This window comes from Antrostomus carolinensis, unplaced genomic scaffold (genome assembly GCF_000700745.2).
Source record: "Antrostomus carolinensis isolate BGI_N321 unplaced genomic scaffold, ASM70074v2 scaffold20293, whole genome shotgun sequence".
NCBI classification, from domain to species: Eukaryota; Metazoa; Chordata; class Aves; order Caprimulgiformes; family Caprimulgidae; genus Antrostomus; species Antrostomus carolinensis.
In genome coordinates, this window is record NW_010306117.1 from 13,368 (window position 1) to 24,832 (window position 11,465).

Genomic DNA, 11,465 nt, shown 5'->3' on the forward strand with positions numbered 1-11,465 from the left:
TTCTGCTATAATTTATGCTTTGTAATTATTCCTATGTAGATGTGGGAAATTTATTTGAATACATTATTAAGAGTCTCTAGCTATGGGGTTTTGCTTTTAAAACTCTGTTAAAGAAAAAAAACCAATGAACTGGAAGAGTGACTTATCTCCAGTATACGCTCAGTCTTCTGCCTTCAGGGACTCAGCAACCAAAGCAGAGCATTGTCTGGAGTGCAGTGAGGATCTGGGACTCTCACCTTTGGACCTTTGGCAGTTTGCTCTGAACTTTCTAAACCGTTTGCCTCAGCTGCTTGCTCCAGACTATATAAATGGAGGTCCAAGTCAGAAGGCTCATTCTCCCTCTGAGGCGGTAGGGAAGAGGTGAAGAGAGAAGGGAAGCAAAAGCAGAGGAAAAGAAAGAGCAGCAAGAGGGTTCGGGGCTCAACATGGGCCCTGTGCAGCTCTTGCTGCTATTGCTGCTGCTCAGCAGTGATGTTCTCACACGTAAGTACTGCCTTTCATGTTAGTGCTTTTTGCTGCTTTATTCATGAACCCATTAAAAAAACAGTAATGCAAAAATCAAGAGGACAGTGGCTTATAGAATTAGAAGATGTAAGAGATGGCAAAGATGTCATCTCTTCCCTCTGTAAGACTGTGCAATCATAGGAGGATTTCAATGTAGAAAAAGTCACAAATGACGGCTGGTATCTTTTGAACAGATTTAATGTATTTTGAAAATTGTAAGGAATTAACTAATTTATTTTGGCCTAATTGCTTTTCTGGAATGCTGTCCTTTTAAACCCCCATGAAGATATTGTAGCTTGGAGAAACCATACAGACTTATCCCAGCTGTTGCTAAACTATTTTGCAGCAAATGTGAAGACAGAGAGCAATAAAGCAAAATGTATTTGGCAGGCAATACTGACATTTGGAATAAAATTTTGTGTTAAAGGGACATAGTCATCAGTAGTAGCAGCAAAAGAAGTAGGCCAGGGGAGTTTTTTTTCTAAATCAGAAACAACAGCCTTGGTCAATATGGTGCTGAGGATTGTGACCTATCCTTGCTTCCCGAGAATGACTTTTTAGAATATGGCATTGTAGTGTTGCTTAAGACTTCAGGAACCTTAATGAGAAAAGTGAGTCTGGGGCCACTTATGCAGGTCTGATTTTATATGCAGATTGAATTAATCATAAATACACCTTTGCTGAACTATCATTCTGTTTTACTAATATTATACAATTTTAAAGGATGCACTTGTTTCTAATGGTTATTATTAATGATATTACTATTGTAATAGTAATAGAAGTATTACTGTTGCTATTGCTATTACTGTAACTAATGTTACAATCTATTTCTATACAGTGGTCAATGTTACAATTCCCAGAATGAAAACTTGGAAGGTCTGCAGAGAATATTGTGAAAAGTGCTGGCATTCATGTGTGATATCCCAAATAATGACATAGGATCAAATGAATGCAGCAAATATACTAGATTTTATTTTATTTTATTTTATTTTATTTTAAATAGAGTCATATGGGACATACCTAAGACAAATTGGAGGAAACGATTCTTCTTAACTTGAATAGGCTTCCAATCAGTGTTCTTTTCCTCCAAAGAATGAATTCTCAGTATTCATAAAAGATTTAATAGCAAGGAATTGTAGTATTAATCATCAGATTTGACCTTTTTTTAAAATGTACAAAAAACAAAGTATAGCCATTCATTCATTATGTAGTGGGTTTGTGTGTTCAGATAGACTAAAATTTTAAAGTAAACCATGTTATACATATTTAAACATAATTTATAAACTTTCTATTTCACATAACATAGAGCTTTTAAAAATACTTGTTAGCGTACAGGATGATCCTTCTCAGTTTAAATGAAAGTAATTTAATTCAGTGACCTAAAGATCCAAATCTGAGCTCTTAGATCAGAACATCAAGACAACTACTGTCACTCTCTTTAGATATGACTCTGTACTGTCAATGTTAATAGTAGCTTTGTTATTTACATCAATGTGCCAAACTACATCAAAATTTAGTATGAATTAAAAAGGCCTTACAATGAAAATGTAGTATTTCCATTTATATTTCCATACATCTTGTTTTATAGCTATAAACTACTTTTCCAGCTTTTAATTCTTGTTTTTATTCTTTACAGAAGAAGAAACGCTTGAAACTGGAAATCCAGGATGTTCAAGTAACTGATTTCTTGCATCTGCTTTTGTTACCTTATGCTACTATATTAACTGAATACATTTTTCAAAGCTTGACTTTTCCTATTCCATAACTCTCTTCCTCTGAAATAAGTGAAACAAAAGTGATTGCAATATTCTGAAGTCTTTACTGACATTTATTTTGGGTATTTAATTATCCACAAGGCTTGGCTCAAAGAATTTCAAAAGTTTCCTAAGATCGGAGAAGCTGAGATTGCACTTTTAAACTTTTAAAAAGCTCTCATTAAGAAACCACCTTCCATTGTTTTGTTGATTTCTTAATTGTCAGGTGCAAATTCTTTAATCTAGAAATCCCTATTTATCAGATGTGAATCTATAGCAGTGAGGTTGTATACAATACACTTTACCATGGGCTGAATCTCACTTCTCATTTACCCTTCACAGTGTCTGCTAAATCCACAATATTGTACTTGACTATCTAACTAAATACCTGTAGAATAAATCATCAACTCTGTCAGCAAGGACAGTGATTTCTTAAAGCAAGTCAAGACTCAGGAAATGCTGACTTTATGCCCTATCTTTCTAATGAACTCTGACTGGCCCTGACTGCTTGGTTAGATACATAATGTTCTACCATAGGGTCAAAGTACCCAATGAGTTGTTTTGTTCTTTGTCCCTTTGGATCTTCAGGGTTTTTTTTTTCCTTTGTTGGATGCTTTAGCACCATCTCCAGGCAACTGGGTTAATTTCAGCTGCCTGAACCATCTCAAAGACTTCTGGCTTCATTGCCAAATTCTTGTGTATTTTTGGTATAATAAATTATCTGGTATTTGCATTTTTAATTTTATAATTTCCCTATTGCTTTTCCAGTTATTTCTGTTTAAAAGCAGGAAATGAAGCAATGATCAGCCTGTTGGCTTTAGCATGGTAGATATTGGTGTTGCGAAAATTTCGGAGAATGTACAGTTAAACAGTGTTATAGTCCAGGGTAACCAGAAGTGACAGGGATAGTGTTGAATTTTTTTTAATACCAGTTAATTTTAAGGTTAATTACATAACTTAATTCAGTTTTCAAAAGTTTGTAAGATGCTTATTACTGTACGATAGCTAGTATTAATTTTCTTAATTTTATTTAGCAACTGCATAAAAGTAATCTCAGTTAAAACACTATTATTGTATGTAAAGCTTTTAAAAGTGATCGCCCAAGGAGAAAGTGAGATTTATAGTAATATTATATTCACCTTTCTAACTACCCAATTCATTGACATAAATGGCAAGATAACATCGCAATTGGCCTCTGACATGGCAAATATTTTATAATAGAGGAAGAATAAACTACATTAATGGCAGATACAGGCAAGAAAAATCATTCAGATTTGATGGTGAGCGTGTGGGTTTACACAGAGATTACCTTTTTCTTTCTGTAAAAGTAGATCAGGATTATATTGTTCAGTTACAAATAGCTACAGAGAGGAACTAGTTTAGGCAATTGCTTTTCACTCAGCATCACCACAGCATCGCAATCTCAGTGAGTTGCTCAGTCTAAACAGAGGGAACAGTAATTTCTGGTTCAGATAGACCTGCTCAATCATATGTTTAGTTTACAATGGTGCCTGCAGTTATAATTGTATTTGAGACATTGGCTTTCCTTATGCATTCCAGACACCAAAAGAAGATTTTTTACCCCTGTATTTGACACTGAGCCAAAGTATTATTTTCTTTATGTCTCTGTTACCACATTCATGCCTGCTTGTAGGGTTTAAAAATACAGATTAGTTGCCTCTGAAAGCAACAGGTACAGATTAAGCACTGGTGAAATTCATCCCTTTGAGGAAGCCCATTCATTAGGTTTTGAGGCTTCCTCTGATAAAAAGAGAAACACCTCCACAAATACACCTCCCTGCCTTATTCTTACTCATAACTTATTGCATTTGCTTTGTTCTGGATTCTTTTCATATACATACATTTTATCTCCATTAGAAAGAGTCTACTTTAGTGAAATTTGCTGATCTAATAAGTGAATTGGAACAGATGATGTTTCAGGATAGTCTGGGGCAGAAAGATACTCTACAGATTCAGGTGAAATGGTATCGAGGAAAGCCGATTTTGATGTTCTGTCTCTTTCTGTGTCTGCTTTCAGTCTCAGACATGTGACTTAGATGAAGCAGCTCCTTGCATTTAAATTATGATGGAAAAATCTGAGCTGAAATGAATAACTTTATTACCAATTTGAAAATTACCATTTGATTGATTTAATTTAGAAGCAATAGGATTATCTTTAAAACAGTTCCACATCTAAAGTTTTCTCCCATTTTTGTCATTAACTTTAATGGGGCATGATTTGAAGGCCAGATGGAGTCATATTGTTAGATCTCATCAAACAGAGCAGTGGATACAAAAATTTATACCTCCCCTACAAGTTTTCTCTGAGTGATAACTTATGCTTCAGAAAATATCCAACCGACATGAAGGCATTACATCTTTGTCTGAAAACTCTTTTGTTGCAAATATAAAATGAAATAGTGAGAGGGTCTTCATGCTTCCTTTATAGTTGGCATTCAATTTAGTTACGCAACCTTAAGTGTGTACTGTAAGGATCTACATATGCGTATACTACCCAAGTCATAAAAACTACTCTCATTTTCTTAATTGCAGAAGATGCAACCAGATTTAAACACCTCAGAAAATATGTTTACTTATATGAAGCAGAAACATCAAATGGGGTCACGGGAACAGCAGATTCTCGAAGCGGTTCAAAGATCACTTGCAAGGTAGGGAAAAGGGAGTAAATACAACCCATTGGGACTGTATACTGAATAACATGGGAGGTGGAAACTGGGGAGCATCCTTCAGTGTTTTTCGAAACCTGCCCGGACGCTTTCCTGTGCAACCTGTTGTAGGGAACCTGCTTTGGTGGGGGTGTTGGACTAGATGATCTCCTTAGGTCCCTTCCAACCCCTACCATTCTGTGATTCTGTGATTCTGTGACTCTGTGTTACTATACTCCATGCCGTTAGCCAAGCAAATAACTGCTTTCATATATTCTCCCCGAAGTTACCTTAACTTATTTAGAGTACTCTGGAATCTTTCCCAATGACTGCTAGCAGAGTGATTCTAACACTTTATCAAACCCAAGGAAGACCGTATTTTCAAAACAGTAACTGGATGATTCAGGAAACATGATAATGAAAAAAGGATAAATTCATCTTATTTCTGTTTTCAGGTTGAACTGGAGGTACCACAGCTGTGCCACTTCATCCTGAGGACCATGCATTGTTCCCTGAGGGAGACATTTGGTGTTGACACTGAGGGAAGGGCCATGCTGAAAAAGTCAAAGAACTCAGAGGACTTTGCAAATGCCATGTCCAAGTAAGCAATATCAATTAACAATAACCAATTCATCGATACTTGTAGCCTTAACATTGAACAGAGTGTAATGTTACAGTCCACCCTTTCTATGTTTTTTTTCCAGGAATAGAACACATTTCATTATAACATGGCAGATTTATAAGCTGGTTCCACAGCAAAACTCTCCCCGATATAATTTAGTGCTAACTTGGCACATTTCTCAATTGCTAATAGGGAAGGGGTTTTTTTCCATCTAGAATTTTCACCTGGAATGTCTTTGTCATTGATATAATCTACATCAGGAAACTGTTGGGTAGTCCCCTAAAAGATTATTTCAAGTGGAATGTTCCTCCTTGTAAGCAAATTCTTAAATGGCTGTCTGAGTCCATTTTAAGATAATTTTCCTTTGCTGACATAGTACAAAGACTGTGCAATAGAAGAACATTTGAGACTGAAGTCCGGGTTTCCTATCATGATCTTTAATGACCTATGTAACTTATCTTTTCCTTACTTATCTCCTTTTGAAACTTATTGCTACTACTCCCTTCACCCAACTAGTCTCCAGTGCTTGTTAGTGCATGTTTTAATTGTGGACCTTCATGCTTGTTTCAGTGCCTCTGTATCCACTCCATCTTGTTTCATAAGCCATATATCTCAAAACAGCCTGAGGCAGTGTTAAAATATGTTTTTCAGAAAGCAGTCAAAGTTTTATTTAAAGACTGCAATTAATAGAAAATCCTTCTCAAAATTTTGTAGCCTATTGCAGTAGTTAATAATTACCTCATTCTAAAAATTTACTTATCTCCTCTCTGAATTTGTGCAATTCCTACTTCCAGCCATTGCCCTTGATATTTGCTTGTCCTTAGATGACGTAGTCTGGTGATATCAGAATGTCCTTGGTTAGAATTTTGCTGCTTTAATAGTAATGCTCTGTAATAGTAACAGTGAATAGTAAATAATGATAGACCAAGATAAACATGATACTTTAGCTATAGCCCAGCAGTTTATAGATATGTTCTTCACTGAGTGGCTTTAACATGATTTCATACTAATGTTGGGGGTTTTTTGCACAGACATGAGCTAAAATTCAGCATTCAGGATGGAACAAAAGTCAAACTCTATCCAGAGAAGGATGAACCTCTGAATGTTCTGAATCTCAAGAGAGGGATCATCTCAACTCTACTTGTGCCAACAGAAACAGTAGAAAATGTAAAAACAATTTCCATGGTAGGTATTTTAAAAAGCATTCACCTTATTTCCTTAACAAATGGAAGAAACCTCACCTAGTAGAGTTACTCCTGAACATAACTTTCAAAAGACCTGGAAATTCAGATGAGAAAGGGTAACTTTCAGCTAGATCAGAAAATGTCTGACAGCATTAACAGACACTGATTTTTTTTCTTCTCTCCAGGATACTGTATATGGAAAGTGTGACAGTGAAGTTGAATTCAAATCTAGAAAAGGAAATGTTGCAGAAGATATTTCAATTAACAGGGACCTGAAAGCCTGTGACAACTTCAGTCCCATCAGAGATTATGTCAGCCCTGTTGCCATTGTAAAGGGACTAGTAAGTATAGCATTAAAAATTATATTACATTCTTCACTATATCCCTTGAAATGAGAAACAACTACTACAACAAGTATATTCTATATTTGTCTTATAAAAGTTTAAAAAAAGTTTTCGCACCATTGTGTTACATCAGACTGATTTTATTGGCAGTCAATATAGAAAAAAATGATGTGGTGAAAGAGTGCAATTACCTTTTTTCACTTTCTTCTGATGGATTTTTAAAGGACACCTTTTCATAGCTGGCTTCCTTCATAGCTGGAGCTGGAACTACTGATTGCACTGATGTGGAGAAAGAGTGCAATTACCTTTTTTCATGTTCTTCTGATGGATTTTTTTCATAGCTGGAGCTGGAACTACTGATTGCACAATAACTTGTAAGATCGCATCCAAATTTTTAATTTTTGTGGATCCCAATTTTCAACATTCCCATTCCATGTAAAACATCACAAAACCCCTGATGTGTATGTGATGTGCAGAAGGAAAGGGTTCTAAATGTCTCAACACAGATGGTTTGACATGATGTTCAGGCTAGCTGTGAATCCACATTGATCAAATGAACTTGCTTGCATAAATATTGGCAGATTTCTTCCTAGTATCATGGCATCTCTACTTTTGAGTTTTTTTCCCACAGAAAAAAAGAAAAAAAAAGGATTTCATATCATGCTAAAAACTCATATTTTATAATTTCTGCCACTTTTACAGCTTGTTATAGAAATCTTTAAAATGTGTATAATAAGAGTGAAATTAAAAGACCATCAGCTGTTCTGAGGGGCTTGAACTACTCTAAAAATTACAAACTGCTTTTTATGAAGGAGTCCTTTGTTGTATGCAGCAGGGGATCAATCATGAAGTAACTACTAAGCCAAACACCTCAGTAAGGCCTGAGGGAAAATTTTGATGGTATTTTTGCCTGTGAAGAGACTTAAGATTAAAGATTGATGCTGACACAATTTTGTCTTTGTGTGACAATGATTCCATTTATGCACCTTTTTTTCCAATATGCCGTAACTTTTATTATTATGGGAAAACTGTGTCAGCCTTTAAAACTATGTTTATTTCCTTTACTATTCAGTAAAATGACTGCCAAACTATTTATTTTGCAGAACATCCCATTATCTACCCTTTTAAGAAGCACTCAATTCTGTCATTACAATATTGATGCAAAGAAAAGGCATATAAGAGATGCTGTCTGCAGTGAAAAACACCTGTTTCTGCCTTCCTCATACAAGTAGGTTGCTCATTATTTATCATTACCCTTTATTTATAAATATTCACTTTAAATTATGATGTATCACATTCTGCCCTGACTTCAGCCCCAAATATGTTTTTTGTTGGCAAGAAGGTAGGAGGCATGGCAAGAACCTTCAAAGTTATTTAGACTCAACTAAAGCATTGAATTTTTCTTTGTTTGCTAGAAATCGCTATGGTGTGATGACAGAGGTCAACCAGACACTGAAGCTTGAAGACACCCCAAAGATCAATAACAGAATTTTTGATGGAGGTATAACTGCAGTTCTCAATAGTACAAATACAGGGACAAAATATAAATACAGGTTAAATGCGGGGCCATTTTTTTTAAAAAAACAGTGAATTAATTAAAAATGCAGTTGAAGGGACCGAAGCAATTAATAATTTTAAATGAAATTTGATCAATTTAGTCAGGAAAAAGTTTGGGGTATAAAATTGCAACACCTGAAGAGTTTGAAAACACTGTGTAATATTAAATAACCTTTGTATTTAATTTTAATTTTGAAATTATTCTTTATAAATAAAAATTTATAATTTGCTTGGAAAGTAATTTTAATCTCATAGGAAATTAGTTTAATTAACTCTTTTAGCTGACCATAATTTTTTATGCAACTTTTAGCTTCAGCTGCCAAATACAAACAGTCCATGATTACTATATATTTGGTTCGGAAACTCACTTTTTTTTTATTTCTCCTAAGATGCGTTCATTAAAAGTTGAAAAAACAAACTATGCTAATATAAAAGGTACTAAATAATCATCTTCATGAAAATTTAAAAGAATTTATGCAAATAGGTATTATTAGACTTTTGGGAGAATTACATTTAAATTCTATTCCATTATTTTTAGAAACTGTGCAGCTGTTAAACTTCAACAGTTATCATATAAAGTCATCTACAGAGTTTATATTTATACTGAATCTATGACAGAGGGTAAAAACAAATATAGCTCCTTGGTAAACTCATAATTAGTGTAATCTTTTTAATTGCTAGATGACCTGGAAGAGAGGGGACTTGCACTGGAAAGTACAGATGCCAAATTTCCCAGGCAGGGGGATGCTGTTCTGAAAATCCTTCAGGAACTGCAGAAACTTACAGCCACCCAGCAGAACCAGCAGAGAGCAAGACTCTTTTACAAATTTGTTTCTGGACTTAGAAGTTTACATAACACCACTCTTGGCTTCCTTGTACCAAAGATGATGGAAACTTCAAGGTATGTTACAAAAGTTCAATGACATAGCAAATCCATTGTAAAGTTGATGATTTGCTGCAAATAGTTTTAAATTAGAGGTTAATTAGATGTAAAGAGTGTCTTTCAGAAACATAAGTATCATCAAAATTATCCAGAGAGAGTAAAAGTCATGGATTTCACATTTTTCCATCAGAAATGCTCAGTTGTTAATTGGAACTTGAATTTTAAATAAATGAGAAAAGTATAAGAATTCAAATAGATCTGAAAGTTCTAGCCTTCTGTGAAGAACTAATTTTGTTATGATAATTCCCCTATCAAATCTTCCGAAATTATTGGAGAAGCTGAATTATAAATGAAAGTATAACACAGCACAGTACAGGATTTTTCTCCCCAACACCATCCCAAGCATGTATGCCAGGAGTAATTCTGTGGATATATTATTATAGACAAAGATCTTTCATACAGTTTTGCTCAAGGACAATGACTGTAATTCCAAACTTCCAAGTCTGATTTATAGCAAAGGATACAGTACTGAAAGTGCAACTTTTGGAGACATGGGAGGGCGTAAGTCTTTGATCTGAGCCTGCCCTCCACTCCTCACCCTTACTTTTCTGTCCTAACTGGACTTGAGTCAATTTACACATGCATTATGTCCTCAGTCTGTAAATGGATTACAGCCTCAGTCTGGTTCAATATGTTATATTATAATACTTAAAGTTGTGAGAAAGTCTGTTGTGGAGAAAACAAAAGATACCTTTGTGTAATGATAGTATTGTTAATACTTTCCTGTTGTTCATAGCTGATCATGTCATTAGTAAGAAGCTTCTTTTTGATGAGCAATTGTGTGATTTGCTTCCAGTCATGTGTAAGCATACATCATTTATAGTACAGCACTTTAATAAACCTGACAAATGTTTAATTCAAACATGCAACATGTGATAACTGCAGACAGGGAATTAATTAATCAAAGTAATCTTTCCTTTCAGTTCTATCACAGTTCAGGCCCTAACTCAGTGCGGGACTCCAGAGTGCTATGGTGCAGTCCTTCAAATACTGAGAACTGGAAATGTGAATCCACTCGTGGTAGATCTGGTCACATATACCCTGGGACTATTGCCTTCTCCAACTCCGAAAAGAATACGGGAAATTCTTACCATGGCCCAGTATCAGCCAAGCAGAGCTTCTTTTTATGGCTTGAGTCATTCTGTTACTAAGTAAGTGATGATAGCATGTAATTGTATGAAGTAACCTCAAGAGAACATTACAACGCTTAGAGTAAACCCTAAGAGCAGTCACATCTTGAGGATTTTTTGTTATTCTCATGAATGTGCTCTTTGGTAATAAAGAATAAATAGACATTTCCCATTTTTGCCATTTTTCTAATGTGTTTCTCTATTTCTTTAGGTTCTACAATGAGAAGATGATTGTGACAGAGGAAATAACAGATGTTGCAGACTTCATGGCATCACTGCTTGGCACTGATTGTTCTGGGGAAGATGAACTCACATACCTCACACTTCGGGTATTTTTATTTCCTTTTTTTCCTTTTGTAGGCTATTATTTTAAAAGGTAGCACATATATTAGTTTACTTCTCTTGGTGGAGAAAAAATGTTTATCATCTTTCTGTGTTTTCATCACTGACAGGCTATTGGAAACATGGGTGCAATAATGGAGAAAGCTAAACCCAACATGAAATCTTTTCTTAAGACATGTATCAGAAATGAAGCTGCATCACTTTCAGTTCAGAAGGCAGCCATCCAGGCATTCAGGAAAATGATTGTTACTGAAGAGGTAAAATGGGTCACAAGAACCAGCATAAACTGTCTTCAGTTCACTTTAACTGTTCACAGAAGTTATTGAATATGCAAAAAAAATCCCATTATTTCATAGTTTCACTATCTCCCTTTTAGCTGTCTCCAGCTTTTTAAGAACTCCTTTAGTTAGTTTAGTTTC

The 11,465-nt window shown here is 35.0% G+C and overlaps 1 protein-coding gene across 1 annotated transcript in view; it reads left to right on the forward strand.

The window, feature by feature from the left end:
• Nucleotides 1-368: 368 nt before the first annotated feature.
• LOC104522665 (apolipoprotein B-100-like) overlaps nt 369-11,465 on the forward strand; it is a 36,923-nt gene continuing 25,826 nt past the window's right edge. The window contains 12 exon segments of the mRNA XM_010165018.2: nt 369-483; nt 2,141-2,179; nt 4,812-4,927; nt 5,380-5,525; nt 6,578-6,731; nt 6,916-7,071; nt 8,178-8,302; nt 8,490-8,575; nt 9,313-9,532; nt 10,498-10,725; nt 10,916-11,033; nt 11,157-11,303. Of these exon segments, the coding sequence (XP_010163320.1) occupies nt 426-483; nt 2,141-2,179; nt 4,812-4,927; nt 5,380-5,525; nt 6,578-6,731; nt 6,916-7,071; nt 8,178-8,302; nt 8,490-8,575; nt 9,313-9,532; nt 10,498-10,725; nt 10,916-11,033; nt 11,157-11,303 (1,593 nt within the window). The 5' untranslated portion in view covers nt 369-425.